The 25,618-nt window shown below is 42.4% G+C and overlaps 2 protein-coding genes across 10 annotated transcripts in view; one reads left to right on the forward strand and one right to left on the reverse strand.

Moving 5' to 3' along the window:
* The window catches only part of KCTD19 (potassium channel tetramerization domain containing 19), a 38,532-nt gene extending 27,507 nt beyond the window's left edge, over positions 1 to 11,025 (reverse strand). Inside the window, exons 1-3 of one of the 4 annotated variants that reach the window (XM_055366156.2) lie at positions 6,070 to 6,188; positions 5,338 to 5,451; positions 4,861 to 5,157 (exon numbers count right to left, since the gene is read on the reverse strand). In XM_055366156.2, the coding sequence (XP_055222131.1) occupies positions 4,861 to 5,145 (285 nt within the window). In that variant the 5' untranslated portion in view covers positions 5,146 to 5,157; positions 5,338 to 5,451; positions 6,070 to 6,188. Of the gene's footprint in view, positions 1 to 4,860; positions 5,158 to 5,337; positions 5,452 to 6,018; positions 6,189 to 10,966 lie in introns of those variants that run through there. The other 3 variants (XM_055366155.2, XM_004057808.3, XM_019012792.4) reach the window with 3 other exon arrangements.
* A 42-nt stretch (positions 11,026 to 11,067) lies between these two features.
* Positions 11,068 to 25,618, forward strand: part of LRRC36 (leucine rich repeat containing 36) — a 56,974-nt gene continuing 42,423 nt past the window's right edge. For 2 of the 6 annotated variants that reach the window (XM_019012776.3, XM_063700288.1), the window contains exons 1-2: positions 11,095 to 11,196; positions 24,872 to 24,999. In XM_019012776.3, the coding sequence (XP_018868321.3) occupies positions 11,127 to 11,196; positions 24,872 to 24,999 (198 nt within the window). In that variant the 5' untranslated portion in view covers positions 11,095 to 11,126. Of the gene's footprint in view, positions 11,197 to 24,871; positions 25,000 to 25,618 lie in introns of all 6 variants that reach the window. The other 4 variants (XM_004057809.4, XM_055366159.2, XM_031003016.3 and 1 more) reach the window with 4 other exon arrangements.

Here is a 25,618-nt window from a genome sequence, read left to right on the forward strand (position 1 = left end):
GGGGAGGGGTGGAGAGCAGAGCAGCAGCGTGAGCCTGGGTGCCTGTACTCCAGAAGCTTCCCATCTCATGCTGCTTGTTGGTCATTCTACATGGCTTTCCATCAAAGCCTACTATGTCACAGATAATTCTGAGTAGAATATGCATTTGTTGAGTGCATGGGAACCTTAGTTAGCAGGAGGCAAAGTCATATTTTTATTGTTAGGGGCTGAATCTGAAGGACTCTATGGTGAGGAGTACTAACAGTTTAGAGCAGTTTAGATATATGCTGCCCAATATGGTAGCCACTAGCCACGTATGGTTATTGACTACTTGAAATGTGACAGTCTGAGACCCAGCACGGTGGCTCACATCTGTAATCCCAGCAATTTGGGAGGCTGAGAGGCAGGTTGCTTGAGGCCAGGAGTTTGAGACAAGCCTGGCCAACATAACAAAACCCCATCTCCACTAAAAATACAAAAATTAGCTGGGCGTGGTGCTGCACACTTGTAATCCTAGCTACTTGGGAGGCTGAGGCATGAGAAGCTCTTGAACCAGAAAACGGAGGTTGCCATGAGCCGAGATAGCGCCACTGCACTCTCACCTGGGCGACAGAGTAAGACTCTGTCTCCAAAAGAAAAAAAAAAAGAAAGAAATGTGACAGTCTGAATCTGACATGTGCTGTAAGTATAAAACAACAGATTTTGAACACAGTACAAAGAACGTAAAATTTCTCAATTTCTAAATATTGATTACATGTTGAAATAACATTCTGAATATATTGAATAATACTTTGAATATATAGTTAATATTTTGAGTATAATAATATATTATTAAATTGATGTCATCTGTTTCTTTTTACTGTTTTAGATGTGGCTATAGAAAGTATAAAATTACATAAGTGGCTCACATACGTCACTCACATTATATTTTTATTGGATCATCCTATGTTTTCCCCAAAGCCCACAGGAATAATGCCTGGAACCTAGAATGCTCTTCATAAATACTGGGTGAATGCATTAAGTTGGGCTGCCTGAGTAGAGTCTAAAGACTAAGAATTGGCAAACTCCAATTTCTCCAAGCAAAGTGTTTGCTCATTTAGTAAAAAAATCTGAGTATCTGATAGACCTTAGCAGTGGGAAAGTGGTGGAAATGTGTGAAGCTGTTGATTAGCTTGAGGTGACTGTTGGTTCCCAGTTGTATTTACACTCTGCTTCAAGAAATAAACACCATTTCACTTGGGCCAACTCAAATATTTATTTCTTTGACAACACCATTTCCAAAGTGTAAGCACTTGTTTTACAGTCTTTTTTTAGGGAGGCAGATCCACATGATTCTTCAAATACTTCTACTCCTCACACAACGTGGAACTTTGGAATTGGACCAACCCATTGGCTTCTGAGGAGCAGCCTCCCATTTAGAAGCTGCTTGTGGCTGGGCGCGGTGGCTCATGCCTGTAATCCCAGCACTTTGGGAGGCCAAGGCGGGCGGATCGCTTGAGCTCAGGAGTTCAAGACTAGCCTGGCCAACATGGTGAAACCCTGTCTCTACTAAAAACACAAAAATTAGCCGGGCATGGTGGCGCAAGCCTGTAATCCCACTACTTGAAGGCTGAGGAAGGAGAATTGCTTGAACTCAGGAGGTGGAGGTTACAGTGAGCCGAGATAGCGCCACTGCACTCCAGCCTGGGACAGAGCAAGACTCTATCTCAAAAAAAAAAAAAAAAAAAAAGCTGCTTCCTTGATATATTTTGTTTCAATTTGGGAAGTGAGGACAGCAAAGGGTTTAAAGGGCTTAATACACTGTAGAATAGGCTTGTATTCTTTAACATGTTCTTTAAAAATTGCCTTGATCTCTGATTTTCTGCAACGAGCAAGTTACTCCCTCCCTTCTACCTCAAAATGATGCCTTGGCGTAGAGTCATCAGCAATCCTGTCATGACAGGCCATTTAAGTGGTTTTGAAGCCACTTGTAAACAATTCTAGTACTCCATTCCTGGGGCAGTTGAAAAAAAAATTAAATTCAAGAAGGTAGCTTGAAAAAGAAAAAAAAAATACAACAACTTGCCTGGTAGTATATTAAGAATTTTTAGGCCAGGTGCGATGGCTCACGCCTATAATCCCAGAAGTTTGGGAGGCTGAGGTGGGTGGATCACCTGGGGTCAGGAGTTCGAGACCAGCCTGGCCAATATAGTGAAACCCCGTCTCTACTAAAAATACAAAAATTAGCCGGGAGTGGTGGCGGGTGCTTGTAATCTCAGCTACTCAGGAGGCTGAGGCAGGAGAATCACTTGAACCTGGGAGGCGGAGGTTGCAGTGAGCCGAGATGGCACCATTGCACTCCAGCCTGGGTAACTAGAGCGAAATTCCATCTCAAAGAAAAAAAAAAAAGAAAATTTCTGATTTCCAAATATAGAATGACTTTTAAGAGAAAACACTGAATTATTTAGTAAGCATCCATGAAAACATGCACTATGAAATGTTCTCATTCCTCTATGGCCCAGATACACATGGTCTATCTCAATTTTCTTCTAAAAAGTGTTGAGGCACAGTTGGTGGTACACTGAGCTACACTGCAGCTTGTTGGGTTAGTGCTGACAGAGACGGAATAAACACCTTGTACAGATGATAGGATTAATACAGAGGATGTTCAATGGTCCTTCCCAGTTGTAATATTTAGTTCTTCCAGGTTAAAAAGAATTGTTCAAAAACTACTGAATAAACTACTTAAGATCAGCCACAAAAATGATTTCTGTGGCTTGGAGAAAAATTAGGAAAGAAAGGTAATGTTTTTGGCAGTACTTTAATGGTTTATAAGTAAAGGTATTTAAAGCTCTTATAATAATAATAATAATAATAATAATAATAATAATAATAAAGTTTCTTGGAAGACAAAGAAGTGATGGTAAAGGAAAGATTCTGCAGAACTTGTTTTTTTTTTTCTCTCTCTTGACATTTGGCCCAAGATTAGAACTTTTTGCTTTGGTGTAAATGCATGTTGTGTGCCTAACAGACACAATGAGAGGTGATATTCTTTTTTTTTTTTTTTTTTTTAATTTTATTTTATTTTACTTTATTTTATTTATTTATTTTTTTATTGATCATTCTTGGGTGTTTCTCACAGAGGGGGATTTGGCAGGGTCATAGGACAATAGTGGAGGGAAGGTCAGCAGACAAACAAGTGAACAAAGGTCTCTGGTTTTCCTAGGCAGAGGGCTCTGCGGCCTTCCACAGTGTTTGTGTCCCTGGGTACTTGAGATTAGGGAGTGGTGATGACTCTTAACGAGCATGCTGCCTTCAAGCATCTGTTTAACAAAGCACATCTTGCACCGCCCTTAATCCATTCAACCCTGAGTGGATACAGCACATGTTTCAGAGAGCACAGGGTTGGGGGTAAGGTCACAGATCAACAGGATCCCAAGGCAGAAGAATTTTTCTTAGTACAGAACAAAATGAAAAGTCTTCCATGTCTACCTCTTTCTACACACACACGGCAACCATCCCATTTCTCAATCTTTTCCCCACCTTTCCCCCCTTTCCATTCCACAAAACCGCCATTGTCATCATGGCCCGTTCTCAATGAGCTGTTGGGTACACCTCCCAGACGGGGTGGTGGCCGGGCAGAGGGGCTCCTCACTTCCCAGTAGGGGCGGCCGGGCAGAGGCGCCCCTCACCTCCCGGATGGGGCGGCTGGCCAGGCGGGGGGCTGACCCCCCCACCTCCCTCCCGGACGGGGCGGCTGGCCGGACGGGGGGCTGATCCCCCCACCTCCCTCCCGGACGGAGCGGCTGGCCGGGCAGAGGGGCTCCTCACTTCCCAGTAGGGGCGGCCGGGCAGATGCGCCCCTCACCTCCCGGACGGGGCGGCTGGCCAGGCGGGGGGCTAACCCCCCCACCTCCCTCCCGGATGGGGAGGCTGGCCAGGCGGGGGGCTGACCCCCCCACCTCCCTCCCGGACGGAGCGGCTGGCCGGGCAGAGGGGCTCCTCACTTCCCAGTAGGGGCGGCCTGGCAGAGGCGCCCCTCACCTCCCGGACAGGGCAGCTGGGCCGGGCGGGGGGCTGATCCCCCCACCTCCCTCCCGGACGGGGCGGCTGGCCGGGCAGAGGGGCTCCTCACTTCCCAGTAGGGGCGGCCGGGCAGAGGCGCCCCTCAAGAGAGGTGATATTCTTGATAAATCTTTTAGATTTTAAATCTCAGACATGATGTACATAGCAAATCCTAAAATATCAAAAGTGTTCTCCTTTTAAGATTCAAAAAACAAAAAACAAGAAGTAGCTTAATATAGGATTTTCAAGAGCCAGGGGCACCCTCTCAGTGGATAGTAAATCCCATTCTGGGTCCATGGTGGCTGCTAGTCTAACTAAAGCACAGTTGGGATGAAATCATTTATTAAGAACATATAGGTGGGGTGTGGTGGCTCATGCCGGTAATCCCAGCTCTTAGGGAGGCTGAGGGAGCACTTAGGGAGGCGAATTAGAGAGGATAACTTGAACCCAGGAGTTCAAGACCAATCTGGGCAACATGGAAAGGATTGGCCGGGCATGGTGGCATGCACCTGTGTTCCCAGCTACTCAGAGGGACTGAGGTGGGAGGTGGGAAGATCCTTTGGGCTTGGGAGGTGGAGGTTGCAGTGAGCTGTGATTGCAACAGACACCCTGTCTCGAAAAAACAAAAGCAGGTAATTTCAGTGTATTGTTTATTACTTTTTTTTCCTTTTTACTCACCCCTATACTAATGAGGAAATTATTTATTACTTTAACACACTTATTACATTTGCCCATTAAGAGGGTCATCTCAGCAACCAATATATAACAGGAAACAATATTTAGTGATGTAAAGCCATGTTACTGATCCACCACTCCCAGAAAACAAGAGCATCTTACCTGCAGCAAAGGCATCAGCTGCAAACCCAATGCTTGCTCATACAGCAAGCTCAGTTCTGCACAACTGGAGAAGGAGAGTTTGGAGGTGTAGAGGTAATAGTGCACGTGCCTAAATGTGGAACCATCTCTGTCGATAAATAGCCTCTGGCTTTCTGAAGAGGTCAAGGCTGAAGCCTCTTTCCACAGCAGGGAGTCTGGAAACTGAGAGAGTTTGCTTCTGGGAACTGAGAAATGCCAGCCCCCTACGTTGAAATGAAACAAGTCCTCTGCTGATTCATGAGCCATGCCAGACTCCTCCTAAAGGGGGAATGAAAAAGAGATCTACGCAAGAAAAAGAAATAAAAAGGCATCCAGATTGAAAAGGTAGAAATAAACTATCTCTGTTTGCTGATGACATGATCTTGTATATAAAAAATCCTAAGGAATTCACCAGAAAACTATTAGAAATAAATCCAGGCCAGACATGGTGGTTCACACCTGTAATCCAAGCACTTTGGGAGCCTGAGGTGGGAAGGTGGCTTGAGACCAGGAGTTTGAGGTTGCAGTGAGTTATGATTGTGCCACTGTACTCTGGCCTAACAGAGCAAGATCCTGTCCAAAAAAGAAAAACAAACAAAAAAATGAGCCCAACAAGGTTGAAAGATGCAGAGCAATATTTAAAAATGTTGTATTTTTATACTTTAGCAATGAACAATCTGAAAGTGAAATTAAGAAAACAATTCAATTCCATTTACAATAGCATCAAAAATAACATACTTAGGAATAAATTTAACAAAAGAATGAAATACATGTGCACTGAAAACTTCAAAACATTGTTGAAAATTTAAAAGACCTAAATAAATGAAAAAATATCTCATGCTCATGGATTGGAAGATTTAATATCGTTAAGATGGCAATAGTCTCCCAATTGATTTACAAATTCAACACAATCTCTGTGAAAATCCTGACTTTTTGCAAAAATTGAAAAGCTGATGCTAAAATTCGTATGAAAATACAAGGGATCCAGAATAGCTAAAACAGTCTTGAAAAGAGGAGAACGTTTAAGAAGTCACATTTCCCACTTTTTTTTTTTAAAGGCAGACTGCCACATGCAGTGCCTCATTAGGATGTGTCTGAAGTCTTGGAAGCTTGACTACCCTACGTTCTCCTACAACGGACCTTGAGAACTTGTTTGGAGGTTCTAGCTAGGAAGAGCAGATACTTGTATACCCTTGACTGAAGACTGGTCCTCCTTTATTGGGGATGGTCGTCCTCTTTGACTGAGCACGCAGCTTCAGGAGGGACACATGTGGAGCGTTGAGGGAAGAAGGGGACACCCGCCTAGCCAGCCAGATCAGCCAAATCAACCCTGGCAATCAATGGATTAACAGATGTCACAGCCAGATCATCCTCACATCCCACACTTTTAAAACTTATTTCAAAGCTAGATCAAGACAGTGTGCTACCGGCATAAGGATAAATATAAAGATAAGTGGAATAGAATTGAGAGTACAGAATAAAACCCCTACATTTATGATCAATTGAATTTTGATAAGCAATCCAAGATGATTCAATGGACAAAGAATAGTCCTTATTAAAAATGGTGCTGGGACAACTGCCCATCCATATGCATAAAAGATAATAATAACAATAATAATAAAGTTGGACCCCTACCTCAACCCATACACAAAAATTAGCTGCAAGTGAAACACAGATCTAAAACTATAAAATCTTTTTTTTTTTTTTTTTTGAGACGGAGTCTCGCTGTATCACCCAGGCTGGAGTGTAGTGGTACGATCTCGGCTCACTGCAAACTCCACCTCCCGGGTTCACTCCATTCTCCTCCCTCAGCCTCCTGAGTAGCTGGGACTACAGGCACCCGCCACCACGCCCGGCTAATTTTTTGTATTTTTAGTAGAGATGGGGTTTTACTGTGTTAGCCAGCATGGTCTCGGTCTCCTGACCTCGTGATCCACCCGCTTCGGCCTCCCAAAGTGCTGGGATTACAGGCGTGAGCCACTGCGCCCAGCCTAAAACCATAAAATCTTTAGAAGAAAATAGAAAATCTTCATGACTTTGGAGTAGGCAAAACTTTCTCAGATGTGACACTAAAAGCAAAAGTGACCAAAAAAATAGATAAATGGAACTTAATCAAAATTTAAAAACCTTTGTGCTTTAGAGGGCACCATCAAGAAGGTGAAAAGCTAACTCACAGAATGGAACAAAATATTTGCAAATCATTTGTCTGATAAAGAACTTGTTTTTAGAATATATAAAGAACTCTTAAACTCAATAACAAAAAGACAACCAAATTTAAAAATTGGCAAAGCATCTAAATAGACATCTCTCCAAAGAATATATACAAATGACCAATAGAACGAAAAAAGATGCTCAACATCCTTAGTCATCAGAGAAATGCAAATCAAAACCCACAACAGAATACTACTTCACACCCATTAGTATGGCTACAATGAAAACAATAGGTAATAACAAGTGTTGACAAAGAAACCAGAACCCCCATGCACTGCTGGTGGAGGTGTAAAATGGTGCAGGCACTTTGGAAAACAGTTTGGTGGGTCCTGAAAATGTAAAGCATGGAGTTATTCTACTATGAGCCAGCAATTCTACTCCTAGGTGTACACTTAAGACAAATAAAGACAAATGTCCACACCAAAATTTCTAGACTAATGTTCATAGAACATAATAGCCAAAAGGTTGGAATAAACCTAATGTCCATCAACTGACAGATGGGTAAACAAAATGTAGTATATCCACACAATGGAATATTGTTTGTCAATATGAAGGAATGGGATGAACATGGTGGCTTGTGCTTGTAATCCCAGCACTTTGGTAGGCTGAGGCAGGAGATTCACTTCAGCCCAGGAGTTTGAGGCTGCAGTGAGCTGTGATCGTGCCATTGCACTCCAGCCTGGGCGTCAGAGTGAGGCACGTCTCTAAAAAAATAAAAAATAAAAAGGAATGAAGTACTGATACATGATAACAACATGGATGAAATTCGAAACATTATGCCAAGGGAAAGAAGCCAAACAAAAAATCACATATGATTCCATCCACATGCAATGTGTGGACAAGGCAAATTTCTAGAGATAGAAAATAGATTAGTGGTTGCCTAGGGCTGGAGAGGCTATGGGGAGATGGGGTGTGACTACTAATGAGTATGGGATTTCTTTTGGGGATGGTGAAAATGTTCTAAAATTGATTGTGATGATAGTTGCACAACTCTGAACATACTAAAACTCACTGAATTGTACACATTAAAATGTGTGAATTGTATGGTATGTGAATTATATCTCAATAGATCTATAAAAAAAAAAAGATGAGGTGCTGTCCATTCCATGGAGCGCATGCAGAACTCTCTTGGGATCTTACCTGCAGAGACATTACATTACTGGAGGATGAATGCTATAGATACCTTTTCATATATACAAAGGCAGCAAAGATCACTAACCTTCCTCAGCTCATTGTTAAAAGTTTAAGGTCATCTGTATATCTGTTGGACAAGAGGTTGTTGAAAAAAAAGTTTAAGGTCATCTGTACATCTGATGGACAAGAGGTTGTTGAAAAAAAATTTTAAGGTCATCTATTTATAAGTGAATTGTCTTCTTTGCTTCAAGATGACCTAGTTTATCAATACAATGGAAAAGTAGAGAGCCATCAAACATACAAACCATCCATATCAAATTTTAAAATAAAGGGCACTACTCTTGTAAAAACACTTTTTAAAGGGTAGTAAATAGTATATAGAATTTTACCTAAAAAGAACCATAAAACAATATCGAATTCTAATTAAAAATTATGCAGGCTGAAGTGATTGGACTGCAATGTACTGATATCTGCAATTTATTTTGAGATGAATTTAAAAAAGACAGATTGATGGACAGATAGGATTGCTAGATGGACATGTGATAAAACAAATATGAGCAAAATGTTGATTGTAGAATGCAGGTGGTGTATATATGGTGCTCACTGTAAAATTCTTTCAATCTTTCTGAATGTTTATAAAATTGCATTAAGACGTTCGTGGGGGAAAAAGAGTGTTAAAGTAAGAGGTGATTACTTAAGAAAGGAAAAGCTCCCTGCTCCAGAAAGAACCTGCATTTCCCATTCTGACAGCTGAGGAAGGAAAATAAATGCATGCAAGAAAGAATGGGATGGGGTCCATCTCTCCCACAGCAATATTCAGACATAAAGAAGAGCAATTATATATGCCACATTTGAGACTAGAAGAGTTAAAGGGGGTAATAAGAGAAATATGACAAATTGTGAAATGATTGCATAACTGACAGAAGCAGAGCCAGAAAAGTCAATCTAATGAGCTCACCTAGGATTCTAAGTCCCAGCCCTTCTAAAAGCCTTTCTACAAGTTCATGTTCAGGCAAAGGCTGAATGTAACAAATGGAGTGACTAAGGGTCTCACATAGACCAGAAAGCATAAATATGCAAGGAAGGACCCTTGATTCTGCTTTCTGTTCTCCTTAAAGGTGGCTGAGAGCTCAATGGGGGTGCTCAGAGTGTGCAGATGTTGGATGCCAAAGAAAACCTACTTCTCGAAGGTGAGCCCCAGTTCTGGTCTCAGTTCTTCTTTTCTTTTCTTTCTTTCTTTTTTTTCTTTTTTTCTTTTTTCTTTTTTTTTTTTTTGAGACGGAGTCTCACTCTCTAGCCCAGGCTGGAGTGCAGTGGCACGATTTTGGCTCACTGCAAGCTCCACCTCCCGGGTTTACGCCATTCTCCTGCCTCAGCCTCCAGCCTCCTCAAGTAGCTGGGACTACAGGCGCCCGCCACCACGCCCGGCTTTATTTTATTTTATTTTTGTATTTTTAGTAGAGATGGGGTTTCACTGTGTTAGCCAGGATGGTCTCGATCTCCTGACCTCGTGATCCACATGCCTCGGCCTCCCAAAGTGCTGGGATTACAGACGTGAGCCACCACGCCCAGCCCATCCTCTTTTCTTGTTAAGGATAGGGTGTGACAAGAGGGTCCTGGCTCCTTCTTACATACATGTCCCATCCACAGGTGGGCTCTTAAGTGCCTGCTGGAGTGACGGTAGGGGTTAGGGATGCGGCTGTTCTTTCCCAAAGACTACTCAGGGGCTGGTTAGTGCAGAGCTATCGCAGCCTGGCGACAGCCCTCAGTCGCAGGCAAGCTTAGGGGAACCTGTGGTGCTTGAAAGACAAAAGGCTTCTTGCCGGACTGACTTCAGGAAACGGGGTAGCCCTAAAGCAGTCATCCCCACCCCATTACAAAGAGCTTCTCTCTTTCCCACGCTGATCCTTCTCCCCCGAAGAAGCTCCGTCCAAGTAAATTTCTTACCTTTTTTTTTTTTTTTTTTTTTTTTTTGAGACAAGGTCTGGCTCTGTCACTCAGGTCGCCCAGGTTGGAGTGCAGTGGTGCAATCTCGGTTCACTGCAACCTCCACCTCCCGGGTTCAAGCGATTCTCCTGCCTCAGCCTCCCGAGTAGCTGGGACTACAGGCCGTGCCACCACACCCGGCTAATTTTTGTATTTTTAGTAGAGATGGGGTTTCACCATGTTGGCCAGGCTGGTCTTGAACTCTTGACCTCAGGTGATCCGCCCACCTCGGGCTCCCAAAGTGCTGGGATTACAAGCGTGAGACACCGCGCCCAGCCCGTCCAAGTCAATTTCTAGAGCTAGAACTTCCTCATGCTCTAAAGACAGGACCCCAACTCCTCAGAGCCAGGATTCCCAACCTTTCAGATCTGGAGTTCCCCATCATGCCTTAGAGTTCTGTCCTCACGCTCCAATCCTTCAGATCTGGATCTCCCCTTCACACACACCCTCGCCTTGCCCCAAAGTCAGCATCCCCCAGCGCTGAGATACGAAGACCGCCCCATCAAAGGGGCACACGCCCAGCCCTCAGAACCGGAGTCCCCCACATCCTCAGAGTCAGAACACTTCATCCCTCAAGACAGAGCGTTATTCTAACTCCTCAGAGCCAGCCCCCCAAATCCTTCCCGGCTGGGGGCCCCTCGCTGTCTCCCATGCCCCAGAGCCAGGTCTCGAACCACTTAGCCCCAATCCTTGGCCACAGCGGCCCCCATTCGCCGCTTTGGTGCTTTTGGCGCCCCCGCCAGGGCGGGCTCCGTACCATGGTCGCGGCTCCAGCAGCGGGCGGGCGGGCTTGTGACCCGGCCAATAACGGCTCCCGGGGTCGCGGCGGCGCGCGCGGGGGGGGGGCGGGGCAGTGGGCGGGGCCTGGCGTGAGCCGGGTGGTCTCGCGGGCGGCGTCAGGTGAGCGGCGGGCGGGGATGGCGGAGCAATGGGAGCTGGACGAGGAAGGCATCCGCCGCCTGGGGACGCTGACGATGGAGCAGCCGGGTAGGGTCAGAAGCTGTGGAAAGAAAACTGAGGTGGAAGGCGGGGAACCTGAGATAGAGGCGAGGGAACCACAGAGAAGCGGTACCTGAGGCTGGGGGGCGGGGGGATAACTTGAGGCAGAAGGTTAGAGGGAGGTGGAGGTGGAGGAACTGAAGTAACGGGAGGGTGTGGGGTAGAGCCCGAGGAATTGAGAGAGAAGAGGGGAGTGTGAAGTAGGGAAGGAGAAACAAGGTTAACAGGGGACCCTGCCGCAGGTGACACAACTGAGGGGGGCGGTGGCTGACCGCTGTAATCCCAGCACTTTGGGAGGCGGAGGCGGGTGGATCACCTGAGCGTGGCCAACATGGTGAAACCCCGTCTCTACTAAAATACAAAAATTAGCCGGGCGTGGTGGTTCAAGTCTATAATCCCAGCTACTCGGGAGGCTGAGGCAGGAGAATCGCTTGAACCCGGGAGGCGGAGGTTGCAGTTAGCCGAGATCGCACCACTGCACTGCAGCCTGGGCGACAGAGCGAGACTCCATCTCAAAAAAAAAATAATAAATAAAATAAATAAATAATAAAATGCCTATTAGACATCCAAGTGTAAGGTACCTAGTAGGCAGTTGGATATATGGGTCTGGACCTCAGAGGAGAGGTCAGGGTTAGAGATGCAAACTTTGGAGACATTAGCAATAGGTGGTATTTACTGCTACGGGAGTGGATGAACTCAGCTAAGGAGAGAATGTCGATGGAGAAGTGAAAGAAAGCTTAAGACTCAACCTTGGAATATTTCAGTGTTTAGAGGTTGTATAGAGGAAGAATGTGGTATCTTGGAATTTGAGAAGGGGTAGCGTATCGAGCGAGCAACGGCCAACTGTGCCAAATGCTATTGACAGGCTGAGCAACTTAAATGCGGAGTGTCTGTTAGATTTAGCAACATGGAACTCACTGGTGACCTTGACAGAGGGAGTTTTGGGAGGGTGGGGAGGAGGGAAACCAGATTGGAGTGGGATGAAAAAGGGAAATGATATTTGAGGGGAAGAGACAGTGAAAGTAAGAACTTTTGCTGAAAATTTTAGCTGTAAAAGAGACTGCAGAAATAGATGGTAGCTGAAGCGTATGATGTGCAGTCAAGAACAGAACAGGAAGGATATACTAGAGCATGTCGGTAGTCTAATGATTAATTTGGTAGAGAGGGGGAAATATGTAATATTTACTCATTTTGACTGTTAAAATAATTCAATTAATTTATTCTGTGGGTAATATAATAATTGTACAGTGAGGGCCGGGCATGGTGGCTCACGCCTGTAATCCCAGCACTTTGGGAGGCCGAGGCGGGCGGATCACGAGGTCAGGAGATCGAGACCATCCTGGCTAACACAGTGAAACCCCGTCTCTACTAAAAATACAAAAAAAAATTAGCGGAGCGTGGTGGCGGGCGCCTGTAGTCCCAGCTACTCGGGAGGCTGAGGCAGGAGAATGGCGTGAACCCAGGAGGCGGAGCTTGCAGTGAGCCGAGATCGCGCCACTGCACTACAGCCTGGGTGACAGAGCGAGACTCCGTCTCGAAAAAATAAATAAATAAAATCAAATAAAAATTGTACAGTGAGAAGAAAGTCTTGACTCCCCCATCCCCGTCTCATAGGCCGAGTTCCCCTTCCTAAAGGCAATTACTGTTACCAGTATCTTGGATAGTTTTCCAGAAATATTCTCTACATATATAAGCATTTATCACTTATTTTATAATTTTATATTATGGCAATTTTCAAATATATACAAGAGTAGAGATAACAGAATAATGAACTCTATTAGCCTACCTCAACAGTTATCATCAATTCATGGCCAAGGTTCTTTCACGTATTCACGTATACCTCACCTATCCTCCACTCACCTCCAACCCCCTACACTGACTATTTTGAAGCAAATTCCAAGTATATGATTTCCTCCATAAATATTTCAGTATGTATTTTATTTATTTATTATTTTTATTATTTTTCAGATAGAGTTTTGCTCTGTCACCCAGGCTGGAGGGCAGTGGCGTGATCTCGGCTCACTGTAATCTCCACCTCCGCATTTCAAGCGATTCTTCTGCCTCAGCCTCCCAAGTAGCTGGGACTACAGGCACCCACCACCACGCCCGGCTAATTTTGTATTTTCAGTAGTGACAGGGTTTTGCCATGTTGGCCAAGCTGGTCTTGAACTCCTGACCTCAAGTGATCCACCCACCTCAGCCTCCCTAAGAGCTGGGATTATAAGCGCAAGCCACAGCACCTGGCCAGTATGTATTTTTAAAAGCTAAGATTACTTTAAAAAAAGTCACATATGCAACCTAAAAAATTTAACAGTAATTTCTTTTTTTGGTTTTGTTTTGTTTTTGAGATGGAGTCTGGCTCTGTTGCCCAGGCTGGAGTGCAGTGGCATGATCTCAGCTCACTGCAACCTCTGCCTCCGGGGTTCAAGCAATTCTCTTGCCTCAGCTTCCTGAGTAGCTGGGATTTCAGGCATGTGCCACCATGCCTGGCTAATTTTTTTGTATTTTTAGTAGAGACAGGGTTTCACCATGCTAGCCAGGCTAGTCTTGAACTCCTGACCTCAAGTGACTCAGCCTCCCAAAGTGAACAGTAATTTCTTGATATCATGAAATACCTAACTAGTGTTCTTATTTCCCCAGTTGTCCTATAATTTTTAAAAATTAGAATCCATGGCCGGGTGCGTTGGCTCATGCCTGTAATCCCAGCACTTTGGGAGGCCAAGGTGGGTGGATCACTTGAGGCCAGGAGTTCAAGACCAGCCAGGCCAACATGGTGAAACCCCATCTCTCTATTAAAAATACAAAAATTAGCTGGACATGGTGGCTCACACCTGTAATCCCAACTACTTGGGAGGCTGAGGCAGGAGAATCGCTTGAACCCGGGAGACGGAGGTTGTAGTAAGCTGAGATCGCGCCACTGCACTCCAGCTTGGGTGGCAGAGCAAGTCTCCATCTAAAAAATAAAATAAAATAAGAATCCGTATATGGTCCATATATTGCAATTGGTTGATGTATGTCTTAAGTCTTATTTGATCTGTAGGCTCCCCATTTTTTTTTCCCTCACATTTTCAATTGTTTTTGAAGAAACTGGCTTTGAAAGAGTTTACTATAACCTAAACTTTGCTCATTGCATTCCTAAGATATTTAACATTTTCCCGTGTTCCCTGTACTTCCTATGAAATGGTAGTTAGATGAGGCTTAATCAGATTCAGGTTGGATTTTTTTGTTTTTCACAAGACGATTTCATAGGTAATGGTGTATGTTTATGTTAGGAAGTATATGGTGCCTAGTGTTCTTTCTTTTCGTGATATCAGCCACTGAATATGATTACCTAAGTTAATTCATTAGGGATTGCAAAATGGTAATTGTCTATTTCTTTCATTTTTCTTCATTAACTGTAATACTTCTATAAAGAGAAATTTCCTCACATCAACTGTTTGCTTATCCTGAGGTACAGTTTGTATAGGAAAGGCAGCATAAAAGCTTGATTTTTTTTCACCTTATATGCCAGCTTTCAGAATGATGAGTTATTTTCTTAGCATTCTCCAAAGGTGACCAGTGAGGACTGTTTTGCTTTCTCAGTATCATTATAAACTCATCGATTTAAATATATGTCTTAGGGCCGGGCATGGTGGTTCACGCCTGTAATCCCAGCATTTTGGGAGGCCAAGGAGGATGGATCACCTGAGGTCAGGAGTTCAAGACCAGTCTGGCCAACATGGTGAAACCTCATCTGTACTAAAAATACAAAAAAAATTAGCCCGACATGGTGGCAGGTGCCTATAATCCCAGCTACTCAGGAGGCTGAGGCAGGAGAAACACTTGAGCCTGGGAAGCAGAGGTTGCAGTGAGCTGAGATCGCACCACTGCACTTCAGCCTGGACGAAAGACTGAGACTCAGTCTAAATAAATAAATAAATAAATAAATGTCTTAGTCCCTTTTCTCTTGTCATAACAGAATACCATAGACTAGGTAATTTATAAAGAACAGAAGTTGATTTGGCTCATGGTTCTGGAGGCTGAGAAGTCCAAGAGCATGGTGCCAGCATCTGGTGAGGGTTATTCCATGGTGGAAGGGCAGAAGGTGCATGTGTGAGATGTGAAAGAGAAAGAGAGAGACAGAGAGAGAGAGAGAGAAGACTGAACTAATTCCTTTATTAGGATAGCTAACTCCCGTGATAACTAACTCCATGATAACAGCATGAAGCCACCGTTGACCTAATCACCTCTTAGAGGCCCCACCTCCCAGTGCTGTTACATTGGCAATTACGTTTCAACATGAAAGCTGGGCATGGCGGCTTACACACTTTGGAAGGCCAGGGAGGAGGATGAGGCCAGGTATTTGAGACCAGCCTGGGCAACACAGCAAGATCCTGTCTCTACAAAAAATTTAAAAATTAACTGGGTGTTGGTGGTGTGTACCTGTAGTCCCAGCTACTCAGGAGGCTGAAGTGGAAGGATCCTCTGACCCCAGGAGTTTTAGGCTGCAGTGCACTATGATAGTGCCACTGCCCTCCAGCCTGGTTGACAGAGCAAGACCCTGTCTCTGAATAAATTAATACATTTCATCATGAGTTTTGGAGGGGACATTCAAACCATAGCAATATATTTCAATGTATGTTTTAATCCATTATAGTTCTTATCATAATTGATGTTCATTCAGTTTATCCTAACTTTAGTTAATAGGTGATCTTTCAAGTTGACTCCGAGGTCTTTTTAAAAAAGTTTTATGGCCGGGTGTAGTGGCTCACGCCTGTAATCCCAGCACTTTGGGAAGCTGAGGGGGGTGGCTCACCTGAGGTTGGGAGTTTGAGACCAGCCTGGCCAGCATGGTGAAACCCCATTTCTACTAAAAATATAAAAATTAGCTGGGCGGGGTGGCACATGCCTATAATCCCAGCTACTTGGGAGGCTGAGGCAGGAGAATCGCTTGAACCCTGAAGGCGGAGGTTGCAGTGAGCCAAGATCACACCATTGCACTCCAGCCTGGGCAAAGAGAGCGAAACTCCATCTCAAAAAAAAAAAAAAAGGAAAAAGAAAAGGTTTTATTTATTAGAAACATTCATTGTCATTATAAATAAGCTTTGTTAAAGGTTGTTAATTCAATTTCCAAATGAGCTGTAAATGGTTTTCATTAGAGAGACTACTTGATTTGTTGTTTTCAAATAGCAAATTTTTGCCCACTGGGGTTATGTAACCCATATATTAAAATTGGAAGATCATTCTTTTATTCTTGGCATCTATGCTGTGCAGTGTTTGATTTGTTCTCTGATTTGTCTTCACTCTTTATAAACACTGAAACGGCCAGGCGCGGTGGCTCACGCCTGTAATCCCAGCACTTTGGGAGGCCGAGGAGGGCGAATCACGAGGTCAGGAGATCGAGACCACCCTGGCTAACATGATGAAACCCTGTCTCTACTAAAAATACAAAAAAATTAGCTGGGCATGGTGGTGGGCGCCTGTAGTCCCAGCTACTCGGGAGGCTGAGACAGGAGAATGGCGTGAACCTGGGAGGCAGAGCTTGCAGTGTGCCAAGATGGTGCCATTGCACTCCAGCCTGGGCGACAGAGTGAGACTCCGTCTCAAAAAAAAATAATAAATAAATAAATAAACACTGAAACGAAATGCATAACATCTTAAGACATGCATTCATGTGAATCATTAAAGAATGTTTGTCTTTGTGGCAGTTTATCATTTTAATAATTCACATTCCTTCTTAAAATGTTAAAATGTCTGCTCTTCAAAATAGACTGCAGTGAAAGGCATGAGAAATGCTGTGGGTCATTGATGGAAACCATAATTGTCCTTAGCTTTTGTCCCATGTTAACAGACTCTCAGGGTGTTAGATCATAACATACCAGAGAATTACCAATACACTGCCCTCAAAGTCAGGAAAATTTTATTTATTTATTTATTTTCTTTTTTTTTTTTTAAAAAAAAAAAAAAAAACATGGTCTTATTCTGTTGCCCAAGCTGGAGTGCAGTGGCATGATTATGGCTCACTGCAGTCCTGACCTCCTGGGCTCAAGCAATCCTCCTGACTCTGCCTACTGAGTAGCTGGAACTACAGGTGTGCACCACCATGCCCAGCTAATTTTTTCTTTTTTTGTAGAGATGGGTGCATTTTAAAAAGATATAATTCACATACTATAAAGTTCACCGTTTTAGTATTTATTTATTTATTTTGAGATAAGAATCTTGCCCTATTGCCCAGGCTGCAGTGCAGTGGCCCGACCTCAGCTCACTGCAACCTCTATCCCAGGTTCAAGTGATTCTCCTGCCTCAGCATCCCGAGTAGGTGGGACTTCAGGCACGTCCCACCATACCCTGCTAATTTTTGTGTTTTTAGTAGAGACAAGGTTTCACCATGTTGGCCAGGCTGGTCTTGAACTCCTGACTTCAAGTGATCCACCTGCCTCCGCCTCCCAAAGTGCTGAAATTACAGGCATGAGCCACCACGCGTAGCCCCATTTAAAAAATATACAATTCAGGGTCATTTTGTACATTTACAATGTTGTGCAAGCATCATTGCTATCTATATATAGTTCCAGAACATTTTCATCAACCCATTAGGCAGTTACACCTTATTTCCCACTACCCCTGGCTCCTGGCAACCAGTAAACTGCTTTCTGTCTCTGTGGATTTGCCTCTTCTGGGTATTTCATATCATTGGAATCATATAATATGTAGCCTTTTCTGTCTGGCTTCTTTGACTTAGCATAGTATTTTCATTATTCATTCATGTTTTAGCATGTATTAATACTTCATTCCTTTTTTAAAAAAATTAATAGACTTTATTTTTTAGAGCAGTTTTAGGTTTACAGAGAAATTGGGCATAAAGTACAGAGAGTTCTCATATACCCTTACCTCCCTTGCACCTCTCCCCACCCACCCCGTTTCCCTTAATTTTAATATCTTGCATTATTGTGGTATATTACAATTTATGAAACAATATTGATGCTATTATTAACTAAAGTCCATAGTTTACATTAGAGCTCACTTTTCATGTTGTTCAGTTCTATGGTTTTTGACAATTATGTCGTGTCCACCATTATTATTATTTTTTTTATTTATTTATTTTTTTGAGATGGAGTCTCACTCTGTTGCCCAGGCTGGAGTGCAGTGGCGTGGATCTCGGCTCACCGCAAGCTCTGTCTCCCAGATTCACACCATTCTCCTGCCTCAGCCTCCCGAGTAGCTGGGACTACAGGTGCCTGCCACTGTGCCCGGCTAATTTTTCGTATTTTTAGTAGAGACTGGGTTTCACCATGGTCTCGATCTCCTGACCTCGTGATCTGCCCGCCTCGGCTTCCCAAAGTGCTGGGATTACAGGCGTGAGCCACCGCGCCTGGCCGTCCACCATTATTTTTTATTTTTTGAGGCAGAGTCTTGTTCTGTTGCCCAGGCTGGAATGCAGTGGCATGATCTTGGCTCACGGCAGCCTCCGCCTCCTGGGTTCAAGCAATTCTCCTGCCTCAGCCTCCCGAGTAGCTGGGATTATGGGCATGTGCCACTACGCCCAGCTAATTTTGTATTTTTAGTAGAGACAGGGTTTCTCCAGGTTGGTCAGGCTGGTCTCAAACCCCCGGCCTCAGGTGATCCGCCCGTCTCGGTCTCCCAAAGTGGTGGGTTTACAGGCGTGAACCACCGCACCCAGCCCAACTACTGGTCTTTTTATTGTTGCCTTTTTCAGAATGTCATATAGTTGGAATCATATAGTATGTAACCTTTCAAACTGATTTCTCTCACTTAGCAATATGTATTTAAGGCTCCTCCATGTCTTTCCATGGTTGATAGCCCATTTCTTTTTATTGCTGAATAATATTACACTCTGTGGATGTACCATTGTTTGCTTATCCATTTACCTATTGAAGGACATCTTGGTTGCTCCCAAGTTTTGGTAATTATGAAGAAAGCTGCTGTAAACATTCATGTGCAGGTTTGGGTGTGGACATAAAGTTTCAACTCACTTGAGTAAATACCAAGGGATTTACTTGTGTTTAGCTTTGCAAGAAACTGCCAAGTTGTCTTCTCAGGTGGCTTCACCATTTTGTATTCCCTCCCCCAATGAATGAGAGTTCCTTTTGCCCCACATCCTCACCAACATTTAGCATTGTGAAAGTTTTAAGATTTGGGCCATTCTAACAAATTTATAGTGGTATCTCATTTTAATTTGTAATTTCCTAACGATTTATGATGTTGACCATTTTTTTCATATGTTTGTTTAGTGGAGTATCTGGTTTGGGGTTTATTTTTATTGCTTTTTAGAGACAGGTTCTTGCTATGTTGCCCAGGCTGGACTTGAACTTCTGGGCTCAAGCAATCCTGTCTCAGCCTCCCCGGTAACTGAGACTACAGGTATGTGCCACTGCATCCAGTTTTTCTTTTGCCTACTTTTTTTTTTTTTTTTTTGGAAATAGGGTAATCTTACTTTGTTGCCTAGGTTGGAGTGCAGTGGTGCCATCATGACTCACTGTAGCCTGGAATTCTTGGTTTCAAGTGATCCTCCCACTTCAGCCTACCAAGTAGCTAGGACTACTGGGCTGTGCCACCACACCCGGCTAATTTTTTTAATTTTTGTAGAGACAGGGTCCTACTATGTTGCCCAGGCTTGTCTCAAACTCCTGGCCTCAAATGATCTGCCTGCCTTGGCCTCCCAAAGTGCTGGGATTACAGACTTGAGCCACCATGCCAGGCCCGTCATTCCTTTTTATGGCTGAGTGATAGTCCCTCTTGTGGATATTTTTTGTTTATTCATTCATCTGTTGATGGGCATTTGGGTTGTTTCCATCTTCTGGATATTTTGAATAATGCTGCTATGGATGTTGGTGTACAAATACTGTTCAGGTCCTTGCTTTCAATTCTTTTGGATATATACCCAGAAGTGGAGTTATTCTATTGTTCTTTTGTGCTCTTGTTTTCATTATTTGGTCTTCATTTCAAAAATGACGTTTTAATTTTTATTATTTCTTTCTTTTCTTTTTCTTTTCTTTTCTTTTTTTTTTTTTTTGAGAAGGAGTTTCACTCTTGTTGCCCAGGCTGGAGTGCAATGGTGCGACTGCAGCCCCCGCCTCCTGGATTCAAGCGATTCTCTTGCCTCAGCCTTCTGAGTAGCTGGGATTACAGGCGTGTGCCACTAGGCCCAGCTAATTTTTTTGTATTTTTAGTAGAGACAGGGTTTTGCCATGTTGGTCAGTCTGGTCTCGAACTCCTGGCCTCAGGTGATCTGCCCACCTCGGCCTTCCAAAGTGCTGGGATTACAGGCGTGAGCCACCACACTTGGCCTAATTTTTATTATTTCTTGAATTCTGTCTTCTCTATATTCAATTTTTTTCTTTTCTAATCATCTTTCTGAATTTGTCTATTCTAATTTACATTTTTCAGTTAATTTCCACATTTTTGGGTCTCAAGATCCCTTTACACCTTAAAAAATTATTGAGGGCTGGGCATGGTGGTTCATGCCTGTAATCCCAGCACTTTGGAAGGCCGAGGCAGGCGGGTCACCTGAGGTTGGGAGTTTGAGACCAGCCTGCCAAACATGGAGAAACTCCATCTCTACTAAAAATACAAATTAGCTGGGTGTGGTGGCATATGCTTGTAATCCCAGCTACTCGGGAGGCTGAGGCAGGAGAATTGCCTGAACCCAGGAGGCAGAGGTTGTGATGAGCTGAGATGGCACCATTGCAGTCCAGCCTGGGAAACAAGAATGAAACTCCGTCTCAAAAAAAAAAAATTATTGAGGACCTCAAAGAGCTTTTGTTAATGTGGACTATATCTACTAATATCTACCATACAGAAATTAAAACTGAGAAAAATTTAAAATATTTATTATCAATAGGTAACTATAACATAGACATTATATGTTAATATAAATATTTTTATGAAAAATAACTATTTCCTAAAATAAAAAAATAGTGAGGAAAGTATCACTGATTTATATTCTTGAAAACCTCCTTAATGTTTTGTTTAAAAGAAGTCAGCTAGATTCTCATACCTGCTTCTGTATTTAATTTGTTATGATATATTGTTTTGCTTGAAATATGTGAAAAAGTCTGGCCTCATACAGAAATGTAATTGGAAAAGGAAGGAATATTTTAATAGTCTTTCATCAAATTTTTTATATTCTTCTTTGATACAATATGAAAACAGGACAAGTGGTAGTTTCTTAAAGTTTAGTTGAATGTGGAATCTGAAACAACATCAATGAAATTTTTGTACTGTTATTTCAGAATCTATTGGTATATCTTACATATGGATGAATCTTTTACCCATGCATGATTTTGTAACGTTACACATTGGTCATTTGAAAAATATTGACTCACTAAGTTATGTAGATCTTCCAAATATTGACAAATTTCATTATATAATGTTTAAAAATCATGTTTGTTAATATCATCATCAATGTCATTTGAAAAACCTTTTAAGTGTTGAGAAGCCATCAAGTTCATGGTGGCAGATACAAGCTTTTCAAATTTCTAATTTCTGCTTGGAAGCTGAATTTCTTTTTTTTTTTCTTTTTTTTAGGGACAGAGTCTCGCTCTGTTGCCCAGGCTGGAGTGCAGTGATGCGATCTTGGCTCACTGCAACCCCTGTCTCCTGGGCTGAAGCAATTCTTCTGCCTCAGCCTCCTGAGTAGCTGGGATCACAGGCATGTGCCACCATGCCTCGCTCATTTTTGTATTTTTGGTAGAGACGTGGTTTCACCATGTTGGCCAGGCTGGTCTGGAACTCCTGACCTCAAGTGATCCGCCCACCTCAGCCTCCCAAAGTGTTGGGATTACAGACATGAGCCACTGCACCCAGCCATGATTCATTCTCAAGGTGCCAGTAGCTTTTGCTCTTGCACCATAAGTGTAAATGTTAATACTGTAAAAAGAAAAAAAAAAGGCAATTAGTGTCTTCATATTATTATGAAAATAATTCTTTAAAAGTAGTTTTAACTTTGTGGACCCCTGTACATGTCTCAGGGACCTCCAGGGGTTTAGGGACCATACTTTGAGAGCTGTTACATTGCTATGATGTTTTTAAACTTGTTTTGAAATACTAAGTTACAGTTTTCATTTGTGGATGTATCTTTCTGGAGTGCTTTTAATTTTAGGGGTATTATTCTGCTCCGTTTAAAAAAATAATAACCTCATATAAGATTTGACTATAATCCTTTTCTGTGGCTCTTTAAGTGCAGTTAAGTTTCCGTACAATTTTAGGTGGGAAAGGTGGGCCAGAATAGCTTTTTTAGTTTCAAGGTTTTGGAGCTCCCTCTTCTGTTGTGTTCACAAAATAGTGTAAAACATGACATGCTTCCTGAGATCCGTCCATTCTGCTTCCCTCCCCTGTTCATATGTGGACCTTTTATTTCCTTTGCATCTATGTCCCTGTTCCATTCAATGTAGATTCTACTCCCACTAATTTCTCCGTGGTATGGGTCTTGCCCTGAAAGGGATCTTTTGTTTATGACTTTTTAAAGCTTATGGGGGCCAGGCACAGTGGCTGACGCCTGTAATCCCACCACTTTGGGAGGCCAAGTCAGGTGGATCACCTGAGGTCAGGAGTTTTGAGACCAGCCTGGGTAACATGGTGAAACCCCGTCTCTACTAAAAGTACAAAAATTAGCCAGGCATAGTGGTGCACACCTTAATCCCACCTACTTGGGAGGCTGAGGCAGGAGAATCACTTGAACCCAGGAGGTAGAGGTTGCAGTGAGCCAAGATCGCACCATTGCACTCCAGCCTGGGTGACAAGAGTGAGATTCCATCTCAATAAATAAATAAATAATAAAATAAAATAAAGTTTATGGGACCCAGACTGCTCTAGCATCTTAAGATCTTATTTCAATGCAGTCTCCTGGCACTTATCTGCAAACTGGATTCTGTAGAACTCTCTTCCAGTTTTGGTTGCTATTCGCAGTTTGGCCTACCACCCTTGCCAGTGAGTTCTTACTGACAATTTTGAGATTCTCCCCTTTTCAGGGCTGTTAATAGTCTAGTTGACGCCCAGGCTCAGTGGCTCATGCCTGTAATCCCAGCACTTTGGGAGGCTGAGGCTGAGACTGGTGGATCACCTGAAGTCAGGAGTTCAAGAGCAGCTTGGCGAAACCCCGTTTCTACCTAAAATACAAAAAATTAGCCGGGTGTGGTGGTGCACACCTGTATTACCAGCTACTTGGGAGGCTGAGGCAGGAGAATCTCTTGAACTTGGGAGGTGGAGGTTGCAGTGAGCTGAGATCGCACCACTGCACTCCAGCTTGGGTGAAAGAGCAAGACTCCATCTCAAAAAAATAGAAAAAAATGTCTAGTTGACTTTTATCTACTTCTTCTCATATATATATATTCTATATATATACTCTATAGAATATATACCACATATACTCTATAGAATATATACCACATATACTCTATAGAATATATACTACATATACTCTGTAGAATATATACTACATACACTCTATAGAATATAGAATATATACTACATACACTCTATAGAAGATAGAATATATACTACATACACTCTATAGAAGATAGAATATATACTACATACACTCTATAGAAGATAGAATATATACTACATACACTCTATAGAAGATAGAATATATACTACATACACTCTATAGAAGATAGAATATATACTACATACACTCTATAGAATATAGAATATATACTACATACATTCTATAGAATATAGAATATTTATATTATATATAGAATATACTCTACATATTCTATAGAATATATAGAATATATACTCTACATATTGTATAGAATATATACTCTACATATTCTATAGAATATATTCTCTACATATTCTATAGAATATATTCTCTACATATTCTATATATAGATTTAATATATATAATTTAATATATAATTATATATATTCTATATTCTATATATACTATAGCCTATCTGTAGTCTATAGACAGTCTATAGACTATAGACAGACTATAGACAGTCTATAGACTATAGACAGACTATAGACAGTCTATAGACTATAGACAGACTATAGACAGTCTATAGACTATAGACAGACTATAGACTATATATAGTCTATATATATGTTTTGTACATATACATTAATTCTTGTAACACCTTATGAATTGAGTACCATTGTTACCCCCATTTTACAGATGAGGAAACTGATGCACAGAGAGGTTAAGTGACTTGAACAAGGTCGCAGATGTAGTATATTGTCTTTCGTATCAATGTACTATTATTTAGGCTGTCTAGCTCTATTTTTCTGCTGATGGACCTTTGACAGTTTTCTATTTCTTTCTTTTTAATGTTTTTTACTATCTTAAAACCGCTCTGAAATTGACATCCTTGTGCTATATTTTATATAACCTGCCAAAATTTTGTGGCTATTATCCATAGGGCTAAATCCTAGCAGTGGGGTTGCTGAATATCTTTTGAAATTTTGTTTTGAGAACTTTTGGAGACTTTTAGTACATCCTTCAGGGAAATTAGAAAAACTCAAGGGCTCTATAAAACTAAGGCTCAATGTCACTATATTAGACCATACTGCTGCTTTTAAAAAGAAGATCTGATCTTATGAGGCTTGGATGTAGGGCCTTGCACAGTTGAGATATGGGAGGAAGAAAGGCCTACTTTCACTGACTCTGCTGTTGATCCACGCAGGGATCATAATATATCTACTGATGATCTCTTTTCAGAACTGGTGGAGTCTCTTTCATTGCAGGGATCTTATGCTGGCAAAATCCATTCCATTGGTGATGCCTTCAGAAATTTTAAAAATCTCCGATCCTTAGATTTATCAAGGAATTTGATCACTAGCCTTAAGGTAAGTTATATATTCTATGACCAGCCAGGTCTGCCCAATTTATTTTTTTGATGGGAAGAAATAAGAGATAGATCATGTCATCCTGGGGAATATAAGACCTTCCCTTTAAATGATTCCCAACTAAATTTAATTATTTATTATAAAATTCTTTCAACTTTGCAGTATATTTTAAATTGTTATAAAATATTGGGAGGGCAATTTATTTTATACTCTCGGAAAACTATATTAAGCTATCACTGTCTAGGGCAAATGCATAAATTTTAGTGTGTATAAAAAATTATGAAGAACACTTGTAAAAGTACAGATTCTCAGTCCCTACTGTGAGAGTTGGTCTGATTTAGTAGGTCTAGGGTAGGCTCAGGACATACTCAGGGGATTCTGATGATGGTGGTACATGGAGCATACATGGAGAAACACTGGCCTGTGTTGTTATTGTGGGTTTTTTCTATGAGGAGAAGGAAGGTGTGGTCTTGGGAAAATTTAAGTCAGGGGATGATGGAGCAGAGGGCAGTATAGGAAGGCAGGAGGGACCAAGCATGAACAGTGTGTGTGTGGATTAGCAAACACGCACAAAGAACTCTACAAACGTGAGTGTGCACACACAGAGATGGAGTTTTGT

This window comes from Gorilla gorilla, chromosome 18 (assembly GCF_029281585.2).
Source record: "Gorilla gorilla gorilla isolate KB3781 chromosome 18, NHGRI_mGorGor1-v2.1_pri, whole genome shotgun sequence".
Classification (NCBI taxonomy): Eukaryota; Metazoa; Chordata; class Mammalia; order Primates; family Hominidae; genus Gorilla; species Gorilla gorilla.